At 38.5% G+C, this 19,369-nt stretch overlaps 2 protein-coding genes and 2 long non-coding RNA genes across 5 annotated transcripts in view; 2 read left to right on the forward strand and 2 right to left on the reverse strand.

Moving 5' to 3' along the window:
• Window positions 1-3,919, forward strand: part of LOC116300985 (uncharacterized) — a 22,752-nt gene extending 18,833 nt beyond the window's left edge. For both annotated transcript variants that reach the window (XR_004197672.2, XR_004197671.2), the window contains exon 3: window positions 3,512-3,919. This is a non-coding gene — a long non-coding RNA (uncharacterized LOC116300985). The remainder of the gene's footprint in view (window positions 1-3,511) is intronic.
• The window catches only part of LOC116300986 (uncharacterized), a 25,867-nt gene extending 20,136 nt beyond the window's left edge, over window positions 1-5,731 (reverse strand). The window contains exons 1-2 of the long non-coding RNA XR_004197673.2: window positions 5,676-5,731; window positions 4,555-4,620 (exon numbers count right to left, since the gene is read on the reverse strand). This is a non-coding gene — a long non-coding RNA (uncharacterized LOC116300986). The remainder of the gene's footprint in view (window positions 1-4,554; window positions 4,621-5,675) is intronic.
• Window positions 5,732-7,678: 1,947 nt separating this feature from the next.
• On the reverse strand, window positions 7,679-12,470 carry LOC116300983 (uncharacterized). Its single transcript, XM_031709971.1, has 4 exons — window positions 12,389-12,470; window positions 10,374-10,990; window positions 8,761-9,587; window positions 7,679-8,440 (listed from the first exon to the last, which is right to left on the reverse strand). The coding sequence occupies exons 2-4, from the start codon at window positions 10,966-10,968 to the stop codon at window positions 8,240-8,242; spliced, it is 1,623 nt and encodes a 540-aa protein (XP_031565831.1). The 5' UTR covers window positions 10,969-10,990; window positions 12,389-12,470; the 3' UTR covers window positions 7,679-8,239.
• Window positions 12,471-12,527: 57 nt separating this feature from the next.
• LOC116300982 (uncharacterized) lies at window positions 12,528-18,719 on the forward strand. The gene is made up of 4 exons (XM_031709970.2): window positions 12,528-13,318; window positions 14,025-14,154; window positions 15,698-17,079; window positions 17,552-18,719. Exons 1-4 carry the CDS (start codon window positions 12,836-12,838, stop codon window positions 17,759-17,761), a joined length of 2,205 nt encoding a protein of 734 aa, XP_031565830.2. The 5' UTR covers window positions 12,528-12,835; the 3' UTR covers window positions 17,762-18,719.
• Window positions 18,720-19,369: the final 650 nt, after the last annotated feature.

Raw genomic sequence — 19,369 nt, forward strand, 5'->3', positions numbered from 1 at the left:
ACTTGTTTCTGGGAGAATTCTTTCAATGAAGACTTGAGGTTTGTTTTCGCTGAATGCACACACGACAAAGTCACAAAATTGGCGACCAGTTATAGACAATTGTTGCTGCACTTGGTAATAATACTGGTGCTTTCTCTTTAGTCGAAATATTCCATTCACTTTCTCTAGGCAAGAACTTTTCTTAAGCACATAACTTTCAAAGTCCCAGTTTTCAATAATGTAAGGGCACTTTACTTCTCCACACCCATTACCACAACAGGAGCAGGAACAGAGGAAATCAGGTGTTGCATGCATCCAGGGATGTTGCTTATCAATGAAAACTCCACACTTTATCAGTACAAAATCTTTGTGGTTTGCAGACATGAGATGGTTGTAAGTCTCTATGGCTTTGCCTTCATTTTTGATTCCATGATTGATTGCTTTAGATTGCACACTAAACAACTGTGGATAGCAAATGTTTTTAATAAGTGAGATAGATGGTTGGTCAGGATTTGTATTGGCAACAGAATAACTCATTGAAGCCCCAACACGACCAGCTCTATGTTTAAAAAACGCAGTTCCTTTTGATTGATCCCTTGTTTCCTGTTCTATTAATTCTATCTCGGAATCAGAAAGAGATAGTTCGACTTTGCAGCACTTTTGTAACAGCTCTGGGTAGTTCAGCTTCAGATTCTCATGATTGTAAAGGGATGGTATCGTTAGAACACGCCGACTTTTTAGTACAAATTGATCAGCATAAGGAGCCACTAGAGAAAGAATGACAGGCTTTTTTTGGCTCTCATTTAGTTTTGCAAAGAAGGTTTTCATATCCGTTTCTGTAGGGGTGACATTTGGGACGGACTTCGTTTTCCCTACCGGAGTGCTAGTCGAAGGTTGTACACCATCAATTTTAACGTCTAATTCATCTTTCAACTTTCGAGCTGATTTAAAATTGATGTCTTCAACTTGAGCGTACGGTACTTCGTTTACGTAAGTTGGGAGTAGCCACGTACATTTCACTTCTGTGCAGGCCAACTTTCCATGTATACGATTCCACGCCTCAATATAGAACAGTACGCTCCCTACATGAGAGCAGCACTCTGCTAGACCTGCTTTGCAACCAAGGCAGTGGGCAGATATTATCGTTCCTTCTCCATTAGCGATAATCCAAATTGGTATTGGCGGTTCATTCATTCGCTGCGAATGACGAACTTTTCCTAACACCACGAACTTATTTCCAATGGCTTTTCCTTGAACGCTCGTTATGAAGCCCGATACCATTTGATTGTAACTCTCTAGACTCTTGAAAGCCTTGAACTGCCTTAAAGTATAGAAGCTGGTTTCCAGCACAAGATAAGAGAGAAGATCGGTGGCTTCGATCGGTGGCAGACATTCTGCATCTAACTTCTCACCTTGTAAACACACGGGGTCGACTCCAATACCTTCGATTTTTTTTAAATATCTCGTTCGAATGTGATTTTCAAGCTTTTTGGCGTATTCAGATAAGACAATTGAAGAGGTATCTTCAATTCTTTTCTGTTCTTGGGTTTCGTTTTTTGAAATATCGACGAGTAAATCCTCGGACATCGCATAATTTGAATCAAAACATAAGCGCACGTGTGTGATTTGACATATGCTAATGAGCTTCCTGTGCACCAATATGGCGGACACTAAGTTTTAATCCGCTCGTGACGTCACGTGAAAACCGAGAATTAGCACCTGTATCCTGTATTGATTGAATCCAAAAGTACACCAAAGGTAAGTATTTCACTGTAGACAGGTGTTAGTATATGGGGGTTGATGACCAACCACAGATTGAGTGATCATCTTCAAACAAAGCATGCTGCAACATGTATTGTGGATCTTGATAGCACGAAAGACAATGTTTATCAATAATACACCCTCTGATAGCAATCAATATCCACTGATGATAAAGAAAACTTATCTTGTAGCCTTTGGTACTCTGACATATCCCTACCAGACCTTGGTAAATTAATGATGGGTATTGTGGTAAATGATTGTGGTGAATTCTGCAGTGTCACACACTTGAGCACATACACACACATTGGGTGATACTAGACAATTTTCTCAGGGTTAAGTGCATATCCAACTTGCCGGAACCCAAAACTGGAAAATGGAAATTCAGTAAAATCGAGAAGCCAGTTGCATGATAATACTCATCATAAAGCTCAAGTTCTATTATCGTGGCCCGTCAAGTTCCTTAAATTTGGATGTGGACGCAATCTTGAGAAAATGGTCTATTAAACTACTACACAATTTGATAGGGTAACTAGAATTACACAAAGTAATTTTCATCTAGGCCCTTTCTAGATCGAATTAGGATTTAGACGTTGATTTTTTGTGGAGGGAGGAAAACTGGAGAACCCAGAAAAACCCTTGAAGCACAGGAGAAAACCAACAGACAACTCTACTCATGTACGACGAGTCCGAGAAACAAACCCAGGTTGCATTGGTGAGAGGCAAGTGCTCTCAGAGGTTCACCACCCTGGCTTCCCACTACTAACAGCTTAACAGCAATAAAAGGCATACAACATTATACTAATTGGTATTATCTAGTACCAATGAAACCACAAAGTAATATCAATTCTATTGGCTAAATATGTAAGTGGTTTTGTGTTGCACATAATTAATGTTCACAGTTTATAATTAATAGTTGCTTAGCTGTATAATTATATACTTGTAAATTCATGCCTCTTGGCTGTTGTTCACTCTTTTGACATCCCCTAAAAAACACAAAACCAAACAAATAAGCATATAATAACTCTTTAGCATTTTAAGTCTAAAATCGCTGTATTCAAGATGGTACATCTTGATGATAAACTGAAGCAGGATGAAACTACACTGCCTCCCAATGTCCTGTATTAGTAAATATTACCTGTAGTTTATTTACCCTTAAATTAAGACAAACAGTGTCTTAAGAGACGGTTTTGATTAAGCAAACAATCTGACATCTAAAAATAATAAATTATAAACTTTTGGATTAGAAATTATTATTTTGGTATGCAGAACAAAAATTGAGATCTCATCATATTCTAGATAAGCCTAAACCAAAAATTTTTCACTATAATGTGACTATTTTGTAAAGAAATTTATGAGTATTTTCAGAGGAAACAAAAAAGGTATTCAATAACAGCATTGTACAAAGATCCATAGTTATACAAAATCTTTACATTTTCAAATGAAAATAATACTTACAATGCATAAAATTTTATGTGATCAAAAATTGGAGAAAATGTTACATTTTTTGTTAGGGATGACATATGACAGGTGCAAAAAATTCTTTTTATGAGAAATAGCAAAAAGACTATAGTCATACATGGCTACCTTTTGGTTTAATTTCAAAGCAAATAAGATGCAAAAAAAAAAAAAAAACAAGACAAAACAAAACAAATCACTTATCACCCTGAGTGAGAAAACTAAAGAATTTTCCTAGTTTGATGAAAGAACCATGAATTCCTTTAATAACGATAGAAGTGTGTTTAAACCTTTTTTATCCTTTCTTGTTTGTGAGGTTTGCTGTGGTTGACAACTGGATTACAATATGCTTAAAGGATACTTTGACTAGTCATGATTTGTAAGCTGTTTTTATGTGCCTGAGTTATGATTTAAATTTTTAAAGTAAATTACTTGCATTAAAGTAAGACTATGCCCAACAAGGAGGCTACATCACAAAACAAGTAACATAACAAGTACTCTGAGAGTGAAACAAACTGGAAATTGCAATGGGCAGACTTTTATGGAGTAAGACATTCAAACCTGTTTTGTTGGATACCATTAGCATTTGAGTTAGCCATGATGCCCTTACGATAAACCCAAAAGCCGGTTTCTGGGTATCAATAAAATTTGAAGGCTTTGATTTGGCAAGCAACAGCATTAACCCATCAACAAACTGAAGTCAAAAATAATGTTAAAATTGAATGAGACCTTTTAATTGAACCACATTTTTTACCATCCAATCGTTGATGACGCAAATTCAAAATTTATTTTCCTTATATTCCTTATATTTTGATTCCATTATGTTTACTATTAGCTTTAAATGGGATAGTGCCAATTTATATTGTCAAAAATGGCTTATGACAAAATAGAAAATTTTTTAGAATTATTAGTATTTGTCAGTATCTTGTACATGTAAAAATCTGATAATGTGATCATCAATTCTCTCCTGTTCAGGTTTTTTGTGATGTTAATATACATAAAGCAATTAAACAGGTTTCTGTTTAGGTATACTTCTATTATTAACTATGCAAATGCCTTCCTGGTCTAAATGCTACAGATGTAATGCATTTGTAACATACCAGCAAATATGGATTACTCACAGGTTCTCTTGTGATGTACATATCAAAACATTTGGAAAACAAAAAAAGATCTTTGTAATCATTATCAATCTACATGCTTTCCTGATTTCATGCTCTTTTAACATACCAGCACTTATGGATTACTCAAAGGCACTCTTGCGATGTACATATCAAGACATTTGGCAAATGAAAAGGTATCTGTTGTGAACCCCATGGGATATCACTCCAAATCCTTTTCTGTAATGCAATTGTAACATACCAGCAAAGACATATTTATTCACAGTATCTACAAGTCAACCCTGATCATCCACCAATTGCTTTTTATCTAAAGAACAAGAAAGAAAGAAACATTTGTTCATTTTTTTACAGTTTTCACATCATGTAGAAATAAGGTACACCTCTACCTTGGGCCTATTTTTTGCCCATTTTAGACCACATGTAACTCCCTAGAGTACCATTTCTTTGTTTAACTCTTGTGCACAAGAACAACACACATCAGTATGGATACCACTCAAAGAAAGAATCTTACTTTCAAGGGTATTTCATGTAGCCTGGAATGGGAAAACATTATGGTGAAGGTAAAGACAGGGTTTGAGCAGAAAATTTGGCCATCAGGGACAGATTGCCCTCAGACAATTATAAAAAGGGACAAATTTAAATTTAGGGGGACATGTAACTGTAGTAACAATAAAGCAACACATAGATTTTCCATGAATTGTAGATGGGAATCATATTCTTTGGTGGCAATGTGTTCTTTTCCTTTTTGACATAATAACATGACTGGATACACTCGAACAGCTGTGCAAACCATGTGACTCATCCCAGGCTCCCTTCTGAATACTCTAAAAGATATTCCTCCCTCAATGGCTAAGCAAGGTACCCAAACACTCAGTAAATTGATTCAATAACAATCAGCTGTTTTTAAAATAATTTGGGAGACAAAAATTGAAATTGAAATAACATATAAATCATGTTTGACAGCTAAATTTAAATATTATGAATCCCACTTTATTCCATGTTTATTTGTTTGTTTTGGTTCGTTTTGTTAGTGGGGAGGGGTGGGGGAGTCCTGCAGTCGAGCATGTTTTTCATAGTACTTTCTGTACTACATCAAACTTCTTAAAATCACATGAAAACGAATAACTTCTATGAAGAATATTATAATCTAACTATTTAAGAAAAGAAACGACGACTTAATCACCAGAAATAGAAATTTTGAGAAGTTTTTTTCGGGCACGTGGGTTCACCGTGCTTCAAAACAGTCCTTCGCCATTTACATAAAAATGCGGGCGAAATGTCGAAATAAACCACTGCAATATTCGAAGAAACACATAAACATGATATTTCAAGGTCCATGTAGTGGTTTCCAACAGTTCTTACCGTTCAAACAGCGATATTTCCACATTTCACACCTTTGAACGTCCGCCATGTTTTTCTCGTTAGTATGATGACCGAAGGGTATTATGGGTCACGTGCATTTGTCACCAAGGATACGGCCTGGTAGATTTCACTTGCCTTTCTTCTTCTTTCTTTCTATTTTTCTTCAGAATAAAACATGTAAAATTCTTGAACATTTCTGGTAAATTTTAAAACAATTGTCTAGAAAAAGTAAAGAGATCCAAAAGTGCTTTACTCTTCTGCGAATCTTTAAGGCCATTAGTTTAATGGCACTCATTATCAAAAGCAAAAGCATCTATTATTTTTAGCAACTAGGCCTACAAGCTAGTTCAATCAATTCAAATGTGCTCAAGTGAACAGTCTTATCAGTTCATGCTATTTCAGTTAGTTTAGAAAACCGCGAGTGGTGGATCAAGGATTTTTTTTAAAAGAAGGGAGGTTCCAAGATCGCAAGATCTCTCAATGAAAGGGGGGTTCAATAGTACTGCTGCGGTCATAAGCCGGAGCTTGTAATACAATCGCTCCACTCCTCTTGCGTCTCGGGCTCGAATCCTGGACTAGTTTCCCAACACAGGTGGGTGGAGTTTGTTATGCCATGGACTTCTGTCGAAATATTATTGTGCACAGTGGCCTGCGTTATAGCGATAATCCAAGAGAGGGGAATGATGTATCACGTTTATCAACACCTGGAAAAAAATTATGTAAACGAAAAATCTTACTGTTTTTTTGGTATATTTTTGAAAATAAACCCTCGAGTCACGCAGGGATTTTCTGCTATTTCGGCATTCATGGAACTAACTGATAATTTCCTTTTCATTTTTGACTATTCGTGTCAAATAGAAAAATTAATTTTAGGAGGAGGCGTTCGACCTTCCTATCCTAATGACAAAATTCATGTCATTCACTTGTACGAAGCTAAGGCTATCACACACGCAACTTTACCAGCAGCCATGGATGATGCATACCAATGCAGCAGCGCAGTTACTGTACAGTCAATAGAGCAGTTACTGTACAGTCATTAGCGCAGTTACTGTAGAGTCAATAGCGCAGTTACTGTACAGTCAATAGAGCAGTTACTGTAAAGTCAATAGCGCAGTTACTGTAAAGTCAATAGCGCAGTTACTGTACAGTCAATAGAGCAGTTACTGTACAGTCAATAGAGCAGTTACTGTACAGTCAATAGAGCAGTTACTGTACAGTCAATAGAGCAGTTACTGTACAGTAATTAGAGCAGTTACTGTACAGTCAATAGCACAGTTACTGTAGGGTTAATAGCGCAGTTACTGTACAGTCAATAGAGCAGTTACTGTAGAGTCAATAGCGCAGTTACTGTACAGTCAATAGAGCAGTTACTGTAAAGTCAATAGCGCAGTTACTGTACAGTCAATAGCGCAGTTACTGTACAGTCAATAGAGCAGCTACTGTACAGTCAATAGAGCAGTTACTGTACAGTCAATAGCGCAGTTACTGTACAGTCAATAGAGCAGTTACTGTACAGTCAATAGCGCAGTTCCTGCAGGGTCAATAGAGCAGTTACTGCAGGGTCAATAGACTAGTGCAGTATCTAATTGAATGAAGAGTAAATTCTTGAGCAATATAATTGTTTTGGCTTGTTACTTGCCGTGTCAAGACTGCGTTGGTATATCGCAAGCAGCATTTTACTAATTATTTCAAGATATAATCTGCGCATTTTCCTTCGTCTACACAGGGCTGAGCAGCAGACTGGATTTTCTCTCCCGACCTAATGCCAGAACGGAGGTCAGAAAATGCCTTCAAGATATAATCTGCGCATTTTTCTTCGTCTACACAGGGCTGAGCAGCACACTGGATTTTCTCTCCCGACCTAATGCCAGAACGCAGGTCAGAAAAAGCCTTTGAGGGGAGGGTAGACGTTTTACTGCATGTGGGAAATCTTTAGAACCTCAGATGCAATCACTGGTCCATCCATTTAAGATATAATAGTAATGAGAATAGTCAAAATACTATTGAATTTTTCTATATTAATGCAATTTTATTTGTAATGATGAAAAGGTAAATTATACACCGTGAAAAGATGAAAAAACTTACTGACGTTTCGGACGCTAGTCCTTTGTCTTCGTTTTATTTGTGCAAGGAGCATGCAAATATTATTATCAAGAGTTAATAACTTGGATAGCTAGGTATTTCGTACGTTTTTTTAAATATATATATATATAAGCTAGCTCACTCATAATATTAGCCTGGTTTTCAAGAGTTTGAAATACCCGTGATGCCTTGATTTGCAATTCACTATGCACAGGAGCAAGTCTAAGGGGGGTTCATAGGGAGGTACCAATGCACTTTACTGCAATCCTGATGTGAATGCCTAAAATCGATTGAGGGAATAGTCTTTCCGAAAACCTTACATTTGACATTTCCCTCTAGGGTGACTCCCCAACTAAAATATTTTTCTTTTTACTTAGGGGGCTTTCATTTTCACAATTTTGCCAATGTGCTAATAGATATAAAAGCCCCCTTAGTATTCATGAGACAGTCTTTTTTGAAATAGCTCTTTAAAATATCACTAATTAGAATTTTTGATTCTCCAGCAGATTAATAATTTGTGTCATATCAGGACGTTTTTCAGGGTCGTGCTGCAAGCATCTCCTTATAAGGTCCCTGAAAAAATGATTGGTAACCATGGCAACTTGTTCATTTCTGTATGTCGTGTCTGGGAACTCACGAATGTTCATCTCACATAACAACACTCCAAAACTGTATGCGTCAACCTGAAAAGTAGAAACAATAAATTTGATAAGACATTATGGGCCGCAACATCACTACTCCATTCATTTATCAACAAGGAGATATCTCAGTCAATGAGGAAGAAGTAATCAGTAGTACTGTCATCCTTCTACCCATCAATCAATCACTCACTCAATTATCTTCTTTGTCTGTCTTTCAGTGTCATGGTCGGTTGGTCAGTCAGTCAGTCAGTCATCCATCTATTCATCCATTTATTCAAAAACACCTTAAATTTGTTACCAACTTTAGTCCATTAATACAGGGAGTTAACCTTGCTACATCAATACTGGAATACAACAAGTACCTTTGGTGACTGTCGGGATGTCTGTGCCTCAGGAGCCGAGTAAACCACAGCACCAGGACTGACCGTCATGGAGTATTGCATAAAATTTGCCGTACCATAATCCGACACTTTCCCTCGCCAATGAGTACCATGTTTCCATAGCAACACATTAGCACTGCTAATGTCCCGATGGATAATAGGAGCAGGGTGGTTGAGGTGTAAGTAGTTTAATGCTTTGGACACATCGAGTCCCATAGTTGTGATTTCCATGGCCTCTAATGCACGTTCATGTAATATTGCTCTTAGACTCGTGTCCAATAGCTCTGTTACAAACAAAGGACTTTGGTCGTCGTTGGTTGCACCAATAAACTGAAGAAGACAAGGGTGACGACATCTGGAAGCTATGCTCATCTCTCGCTCAAAAAGCCTCCTGTTGTGAGGCGAGAGAATAAGCTCATGAATTTGCTTCACCGCAACTTTACATCCACGAAATGCCCCTTCCATCACCTTACCCCACCCTCCTACACCGATCACCTTATCAGAGACCACAATCTCATCCCGACGCAATACCCAATCAGAAGAACTACTGGAACTGTGATACTCTTCAAGAGCTTGTTGTGCAGTAGATAGTGTAGCTTGCAGTTCATTTCTCTGTTGTTCACTTGCTTGAAGACTTTGTTCAAGCTCTTGGTTTACAGTCCTCATGTTTTCAAGTTCTTGTTCTACTCTTTCTCGTTGCTGTCTTTCTTGATTCATTTGCTGTTCCAATATAATTCTTGCCGCTTTTTCTCGGATGAGTTCCTCTCTTAATTTTTTCATTTCAGTATTGGAATCTTTAGAACAATCTTCTAAAGGAATGCAAAAAAAAGTAAAACTTTGCATATTAGATACTGTACAACCATATCATATGACTTGATTTTCATAGCCTGTGTACAGCTGCTTCCCACCCCTCCCCCCCTTCGGGGAAAAAACGCTCCCTCCTCGTTTTTTTCCCGAAGGGGGGGAGGGGTGGGAAGCGGCTGTACACAGGCTAGATTTTCATGGCCTATCAATAGAATAGTTTCACAACAGCCATGTTTAAGGGCAGAACCAATGCAATGTTTTTGCATGACAAGAGATATTTTCCCCAAGGAGAAAATTTATATTGTTTTGCTCTACAAAACATGGTTTTTGTAACATCCAGCACTCTATGATTATAGTGCTTCTATCAAAAGGAGTATACCATATAACCTGACTGTTATATGGCCACTTCATTCATGTATTAGAGTATAAAAGGCTCAGCAAAATGTTGGGTTATAACATTGTCTAAAAAGCTCCTTGAGAGGTTTAATAAATGCTTTGAAAAATACAGTACAATGAAAATACACTACCAGTAGAAGTAAAATATCTACACGTTAGGAGCTGGATGTTGGCACATTTAAGGTGCCATAATATAGAAAGGGCATGCCTTACCTGCATATCCAAGACAAAAAAAAGCATGACTTGACTTAGTGGGGGAGGTGAGGGGAGAGATGGCCTAATAAGAATCTATATATGAAACTATAATACAAACAGTGTAACATACAACTCAATTCTAAAATTCATAACCCTTTTTTCCTTTTACTCAACACATTATGAAAAGCCATTTCTCTTACCTGGTAAGCCTTCAGAAGCAATTGCTTTTAAGAGACCTGCTTTTTCAAATGTCTGTATCCAAGGAGGTGAAAAGTTTGAAGAATGCATGATTGGCATGGCTTCAGCTTTCTTTCCCAATGTTGAAAACAAACTAGGAAAGTTAACTGCTCTGTTGAAGTTTTTATTTACTTTACCATGAGGATTATTTGGCTCCTCGTTGGCAACTGATGATGAGAGAAAAGAAGAATGACCAATGACACTGCTGGGATTCCCGATAACTTCACTTTCGAAACCTGGAATCAAACTGACGTTTTCTGACTGATTATGAATATCATTGATTGCTGAAGCATTTTGTGCCAGCTCTTTTGTTGAAGAAGTACTGTTAGCAATACCAGTGGTAGCTCCAACAAGAAGTGGAATAATCTTTGGTGCTTGTGTTTCTGTTAGAGTTGAATTAGTCAGGTTAACTGTCGGTGAAGCATGGGTGATTGGAGTGTTTTCAGAGGTTCTATTGTGAGACATGTTTGAATTTGGTGGTGTTACAATCCCATGCCTTCCAGGTCTTTGAGTCCTTGGATGACCTTGATCATGATTATTTCTATTAGCTCTAGGCATCTTATGTCTTTTACTGCATCATCTGAAAGAAATACATTGAAAATAACCATCAAATATAATGATTAGATTAAAGCAGATTCCGTAAGACATGGAAATTATAAGGCAAATTTGAAGTCATGGTGTAGATGACCTGATTTTGCAATAACTCTAAACAGGGTTTGAAATTAAAAAAGAATTTTCAAGACAACTTTTTTTGGTACAATGAATAATTTTGACCATAGTTAATAGAGGGGAATGGTTAGGAAACCCTATTGTTATAGGTCTTTGTTCACTTTTTTCAAGCATGACCATGCACAATCCTTTGTTTTACCATTGTTTTACCATTGTTGGCAATGGTTGAGTGAACAGACCAAAATATTTCTTTTTGCTGCTAGTTCAAAATATTTAAATATTTATAAGAGATATTTGAATATTCCTTACAACAAACCCATAGGCAAAGTTTATGTTTACTTACTTTGCATTTTCGGATGAGCATAAATCAAACATTGTGCACCGTCAAGACCAGTTCAACCTCACAAGTGAACAAAGACCTGATAACAATAGGTTTCCTAACCATTCCCCTCTATTAACTATGTTTTGATGGTAGGCTGTGATAATTGTTGTTTTAATTCATTGAACTCTATTTTTATCCAAACACTGTGCAGAAAGTTTAAATTGTTTGTCACACTAATATTAAGGCCTTCTCATGGAGCGACTGCAGAATACCCCGCCACAGGAAGGCATTTGTAACTATGAAGTGGCTACGCGGCTACGCAGTCAAAATTAATGTGTCAGGCTACCTGTGTCTTAGTAGAACGAGGTATAACTATGAAGTGGCTACGCGGCTACATGACTATGCAGTCAAAATTAATGCGTCAGGCTTCCTGTGTTTTAATAGAACGAGGTATAACTACGAAGTGGCTACGCTGCTACAGGGCTACACAGTGGCTACAAGCAGAGACATATGAATGGTGGGGTATTCTGCAATTTAGCCCTTGTCGGGTGAGTGAAAATGCTCTATAGATCCCTTGCACTAATTCGAATCAGGACAAAAAATATATAATTCCATTTCAAGAGGATAGGAATCGTTTTGATACATTGGGTTTAAATACTTTGCCTCTAACTCAGATCTACTGTATCTCTATCGAAAAACTCTTAATGAGGCCACTAGAGTACTTTCTAGGTGCTACCTTTTCCATGCTCATTATATCTACTACTAATAAGAAACATTAAGCTAAATATTCGTTTATTTTGCAAGTAAATAAATTTATAATGAGAAGTAAGTTAAGCTTACTATAAAATATAGTACGTGCTCGTACGAGCTGTGATCAAATAGTCTTGGAATTCCACTGTTTTTCATACAAAGGATAAATAAAATAAACAGCAGTCGATGCCATGACATAACACACATATAAATGCATCGAATGCAAACAATACTTACTCAGTAAGGGTAGAATTTCTAATAAAATTGTTTAAAAATCGTTGACACGCGTCTTCATTCATCTCTCTTACGCCGCCATATTGGACGAGTAAATACAAAAGCCTGAGTACGAGTCAAAAAAAGGTTTTGGGCCCAGGCTTACTCGTCTAACCTGTTGGCACAGAATGCCCACAAAATGGCGGAAGCGGAAGGAAGACTGATAATTCGTTAAAGGAAAATCTGACTTAAATATCAAAGGAAATGCGTTGAAAAATTATTGTAGCCCAGTGGCCGTCAAGTTTTATCTCTACGACATAATAGGAGAGTCAACACCTGGAGAATTCGGTGTTATTTTGGAATACTGAAAACCCAATCAAGGCGTGGCAAGTGTTATCGATCGTCTATTTAATAGATCGCAATTAAAAAAGCTTCACTTATGAAGGATCGAGAAGAGAATCTAATTAGATAATGGATTCCAGGACAGGATATTATCTGCTATTAAAAGATGTCGAGAATCCTGAGTTTTCGAGTGGTTCATCGTGGTGGGGAATGCTTTCAAGTTATGTTTACACATCTGAGGACGTCCCACCGTCTGAGATGTTAGCTCTGAGAGGAGAGCTTCTAGAGGCTCGAAAACCAGAAGAACAACCCGAAGACACGAATAAAATTGCTCTTCGAGGTGTTAAACAGATTTTCCATCACGTTGAGTGCAATCGTGAGGATCTGAAATGGTTAACGTACGATGAAACTCAACTGTTACTTGCGGTGAACTCTTACTTAGAAAGATGCAGAATCGTAGAAGAAGGATGTTTGGCTGTGGGCTGCAGCCTAGAGGAAGGTACTAAGGTATCTGTAAGGATAAAGGACATTAAGAAAGACGTTTCAGCAATAGTGAGGTATAAAGGACCAGTATCATCATATGATGGGACAATGTATGGTGTGGAAATATTGGTAAGCTTTTATGGTTTTGCACAAATGAGTTATTGAAAGGTTGAATATTTATATATGGTTTTATGTGAACGAATTTATTAAAAATACGATAATTTGTTTCTGATGATGCCTTGGCGCCATGCAAATTTTGGTGAGGAGAATTTAAAATGTCTGTAGTGAACATTGAATTTATAAGAAAATGGCAGCTCAATTTGGATGGCAAAAAAAATGAATAAAAATTTCAATTTTATGAGAATTGGAAACCTATTGTTATGTTCTCTAAATTGAGCTGTATTCTGATGGACTACAAGGACTCTATTCCTTAAAGTATCTTGTGATTAATTGAGTGGTAGTTTTGACTACATACATCATTGGGGTTCCTGTGGATTTTGCATATCTTTGCTCACCTCTCCAACTCTAGGACTTTCACTATGCAAGTGGTATTGTATGTGTGTAGCATTACTGTGGTCCTCCCATGTGTTTGAATGTTTCATTGTTAGATATACTCTATCAAAATCTGACAACATTTTAAAATCATATGGAGAGACAACTTTGGGGTCAAAAAACAATAGCAGTTTCTTTTTTTTTTTTTTGTTTGTTTTGTAGCAGTTTTGGTGAGCAATTTGACTGGGACTACATCAAAAACTCTATGAGATACAGTAGAAAAAATACTGCTGATTGGAATCCCCATTTGCTATAATAATGTTGCTCATTGAATTGTCTCTAGGATCAGCGTTATAGATGGCAGGGCACATGTGATGGTACAATTCAATGCAAGAGATATTTTACTTGTTCACCTGGTAGTGGTTTATTTGTTGCTTTGGACAAGCTTTGTTGTGGTAGCACCTCACTTCCTGGTAGGTATCTGCTACCACATTGTATCATAACTAAAGCAGATCTTGCATATCTTTTAGTAACAGGCCTAAGAAATTCAGAGAAAGGGGGCAGGGGGTAAAGCATATAACGATTAATTTTTTTAATTGGACTACCTATGTCCAAGAAACTGGAGGGGAGAGTGAGTTCAGGTGATATTGGGCTACCTACGTCCAAGATACTGAGGGGAGAGTGAGTTCAGGTATTATTGGGCTACCTATGTCCAAGATGCTGGAGAGGAGAGTGAGTTCAGGTGACATTGGGCTACCTATGTCCAAAATACTAGAGGGGAGAGTCAGTTCAAGTGATATTGGGTTTGATGCCTCATCTAGGTTTAGTAGCTGTACAGGGTGGTCCAAGGGGGAAAGGGGAGGGAGGGGAGGACAAAAGGAAATGGCCTCTTCTGCCATGAGCAGGACCAGTTGTGCCTCTTCAGAGACACCCTGCTGGTACCATGGTGCCACTTGTTGCTGTGATGATCTCATAATAGGTATGGGCTCCCTTTTTGATTTGCAAGACATAACCAATTTGTTGTGTTGCTATAGAAACAAGTATATTTTGACATTTCTACAGCTATATAGTGTTGCTGGGAGACCCAGGGTATCTTATGGAGAAACCTCCCACATCCCATTCTCGCCATCTACTCCAACCCCCCCCCCCTTCATCTACTCTAACCCTCCCCCCATCTACTCCAACCCTAACCCCCATCTACTCCAACCCTCCCCCCTCATCTACTCCAACCATCCCCCCTCCATCTACTCCAACCCTTCCCCCATCTATTCCAACCCTCCCCCCATCTACTCCAACCCTCCCCCCATCTACTCCAACCCTCCCCTCCCATCTACTCCAATTCTCCCCACATCTACTCTAACAGCCAATGTACATGAGCACAAATCTTTAGAACAAAGCATGATGGGAAACCGAGTACTACACAAATCAGAACAAGGAAATCAATAGAATTATCAGAAAAAATTACTCTGTTATTTTTGTCTGTCAAAATACTTATGAGTTTCATAGAAAATGTCCAAGGTTAAATTGTCAGAGGGATTTTTAGAGGAGCTGAAAAATCATAAGTACTCAGTTTCCCATCATGCTTTGTGCTATAGAGATTCATGCTCTTGCACATTGGCTATCTTGATCCACCTTACTTCATTGGACCTCAAGAATCTCAAATCATTTTACGCAAATGGGAAAATAAATAAAAAAATACAAGCTCTTTCTTACAATAATCATGCAGAACATAAGGGTCATTGAACATTGCAGAGGGCTAGTACATGTCTACTTGTTTTGTTGATTACAAAGCATTGGGAACCATAGATTGATTACTTTTCTTGTAGCATGCAATCCAATTTATCATTATTTTGTAAGTTCTAAAGAGATTCCACATGTGCAAATGATTAATATTCTCCATAATTTGAATAGAAAGCTGGAATACTTGGAATAAGAAATTGCCTTGTCAAAAGCCACGTGAAGGATATTATTTAATATCACACAGTGCATAACACAGTGTTTTATACTTTTTTCCAGAAAAGGAAGCAGGTAAAGATGAAAAGGAAAAGTTATTGCTTAAGGAAACGAAAGAACTTGCTGTTAAAGATACAAATAAAAATGAGACGTGCGGTATAGAGTCAAAGAAGAAAAACTTGTGTAACGAGTTAAAAACTTCTGAGGAAACACAAAATAACGGAATCTCTGACAACTGCGAGAATGTGGATGAAGATTCCATTGATAAACTGAATGAGAATAATTTTGATGAGAAATCTAACAAAGAAGTTGAAAAGGTTGAGCCTTGTACTGATGGTGCTGAGCTGAAATGTGTTGTTGATGATTTGCAACAGCAGCTCATGAAAATGAAAACTGAATTGCATGAAAAAGAGACAAAATGGAAGCAAGAGAATATGGAATGGGAAATGAAACTGGAATCACAGGCAGCTGCTCAGAATGAGAAAATAATGTACTTAGAGAAGATGGTCCAACAGGAACAAGTGGCAAGAGTAGAGGCAGAGGAGAAACTACTGGAAGAACAGAAAAGCAAGAGGCAGCAAAGAAAAGCGTTTAATCGTGAATGGGACGAATTTGAACGTCGTTTGCTGGAAGAGAGAACTCTAAGAACTAATATAGAACAACAACTTACTCAGATTCAAGAACAATTCGAGGAAGAAGTCAGTCGGAAAGCTGCTTTGCAGGAACAACTTGAACAATCACAGAGATCTCTTACACAGAAAGAACAAGATTTCGAACGACATAAGCAGTATTATGAATACCGTATTCACGAGCTGGAAGCGGCCAGTCCGACCAACCTGAGCAATCCGACAAACCCGACCAAAGAGGAACATGATGATACTGAGCCCTGTGATTGGATAATTGATCGTGACGAAATCCACGTGACCAATAAGACTGTCGGTAAGGGAGCCTGGGGTCAGGTATTCGAGGGAACGTTTCGCGGCTGTTCGGTAGCAGTGAAAAAAATCCATGACCTTATACTATCGCCACACAACCGAAGACTCTTTGAAAGGGAAATGAGCATAGCGTCACGCTGCCGGCATCCTTGCTTGCTGCAGTTTATAGGCGCCACAAATGACAATGGCAGCCCGCTATTCATAACTGAATTACTAGACACAAATCTAAGAGCAGTTCTTGAAACAAGAGCTTTAAATGACCTTGAAGTCTTCTCCATTGCTCTAGATGTTGCTAGAGCACTCAACTACCTTCATTTGAACAAACCATTTCCCATCATTCACCGCGACATCAGCAGTGCTAACGTATTGCTATGGAAACGTGATGATCGATGGAGAGCCAAAGTGTCGGATTATGGGGCGGCGAATTTTATGAGACAGTGTAGGACAGTGAATCCTGGAGCAGTGATTTATTCAGCACCTGAAGCGTTCTCCGTTCAGCAGACACCTAAGGTAAGATTGTAAGCCGAAGTATTCCTCACACAACGATGTCTCTCCTTACTCTTGTTGACCATTTAAGTTTTGTACCGAGCACGCGCGGGATGTACATGCATCTTCAACCGTTTTATCAGTCCGCCGGAAAGTCGTCGCAACGGATATAAATAATCTTATTGCTCACGAATCCCTCACGATGTCATAGCCATAATGGTACCCTGTCCAGATATTCTGAATAGGTAGGGATCTTCATCTTTCGTCGAGTGTCATCATTTCCCATAGAAATTTGCTCTGTACTGTTTAATGTACATCAGTCGGCGCATGGTTGGTACATGTTTGTGATGATCTCGCCCTACGGAACACGCATACACCGCACGCCCGCATCCTCTGAAAATATACATTAGAACTGATTCGCGCATCAGTGACAAGATGTAAATGCCAGTAAAGTTAGACCTAAGACATGACACATCATTGCTTGTTTTGTTTCCAGATCGACGTGTACAGCTTTGGACTGTTGCTCTGCGAGATGGCCATCCGGGAACTTCCTGTCCCAGATCAAACTCAAAGTCAACTCACTCTAGTAGCTAATCCTGTGGTCAAAGACTTCGTTGTCCGATGTACCAAAGAAAATCATGAAGAAAGGCCGACGATGGAGGAGATAGTACAAGACCTGACACCACATTTGATTCAGAAAGCTTGAAATATAACTGTGATTAATGTTAGTTTAACCGCATAGCCAGACGTTACCGCCATTTGCATTGCTACGCGGCCACCCCAGACAAAAATCGTGACGTGCACTTTGCAATAGACTGCCGTCAATCAAACACGTTGACGTCATTTACACGCGTTTGGATCGGCCCGGATAGGCCCGGTGAGTGTGACTCATAATACTTGTAAACAATTGACAAGTTTTGGCGCCTTTTGAATCACACACGCGTGTAAATGACGTCAACGTGTTTGATTCGCGGCAGTCTATTGAAAAGTGCACGTCGCGATTTTTGTCTGGGGAGGCCGCGTAACAATGCAAACGGCGGTAAGACCATAAAGTTGGTGATATGTTGCAACCTGTAAAAGATGTGTAGCTTATACCTATCGACCGACTATTAGATAGATAAATTATTTTATTTATACTCGACATGCACAATGAGCCGAAGACTGAAGACACGTATCAAATACATTCGACTTTTGGCAAATTTAGACCAAAATTGTTTTTTAATTTAATTAAAAAGGGATGGATGGATAGTCGTTCGAGGGGGAAATGCCAAAGTAATCAGAGGAATTCCGCTTGACTTCTCATGATTAATAGCCGGCTTACCGCTCAACGTCAACCAACTCCCATTAGAGATAAATACGTGGCTGTCCGTGTTATGTTATGAGATGTTTTAAGAGATTTGTAAGATTATTTCTAGTTGACATTCTGCGACCTCAACATCCTAAAAAGGTTAGGAGTTTTGTATTAAATCACAATCACCAGTTTGGAAAGCTGCTTTTGAATGGACGGAACTTCACTTACTTGAAAAGCCTTTGTCCAAACCTGCGTTGCCTAGAGCCTTGGATCACAGAAATATAAGCGTGTTTCCTTTCTGGGTTCGGGTTAATTTTTGTGCACTTTTGACACAACAGGTTTAATTACAAATAATAAAAAAAACCTAATCAAACTTGTCGTCTTCATTGGTTTTACCAAGCGCAATGAAGGAGGATGAGAGGTGGCTTGCGGTGGCCAAACACTGTGCCAGGTTGATAAGAGTCTCCAAGGGACCTCGGAAACTATGCGATTCGGTTTTATTCTTTCTTACCTTGGTTGATATCTGACAAAAGGCCATCATTGTAGTAGTGAAATGGCAAGCCACCCCAGGTCCCAGTCCTACACTATCTGTTATGACCGCGAGAGCACATGTATGTCGTGCAAATGACCTTTAGCGTTGTATCAGAGGGGTTGGTTGCCACAGTTGCCTCACTGAAGAGTGCTGGAAACTACACCAGAATTTAGACAAAACTTATTATCGCTGAGGAGACCGTGGCTTGCATCTCAAAATGCCAACTTCTTACTCTTAGCACTTGTTTGTGTCATCATACTCCGCCAAACCGGCCACTGAAGTAGGTGGAATGAAAGCTTATGTCAAATGCCATCCGGCACAGCCAACTGCATAAATCTGCCAAAGCGGGTTTCCATCAGTCTGTTCCATCTGTTTTAGTTAATTTAAATTTTGTCTGAAAATAATCAAATTCAACCAAGCTGGTCCATCTTTTTACTCAAAAACTGTGTAGAAGAAGATCAAATAAAGGAATTGATGTCACGCATGACATC

Source organism: Actinia tenebrosa, unplaced genomic scaffold (genome assembly GCF_029948245.1).
Source record: "Actinia tenebrosa isolate PJP-AT-01 unplaced genomic scaffold, QUT_ActTen_1.0 PGA_scaffold2__45_contigs__length_23673736, whole genome shotgun sequence".
In the NCBI taxonomy this organism is placed as follows: Eukaryota; Metazoa; Cnidaria; class Anthozoa; order Actiniaria; family Actiniidae; genus Actinia; species Actinia tenebrosa.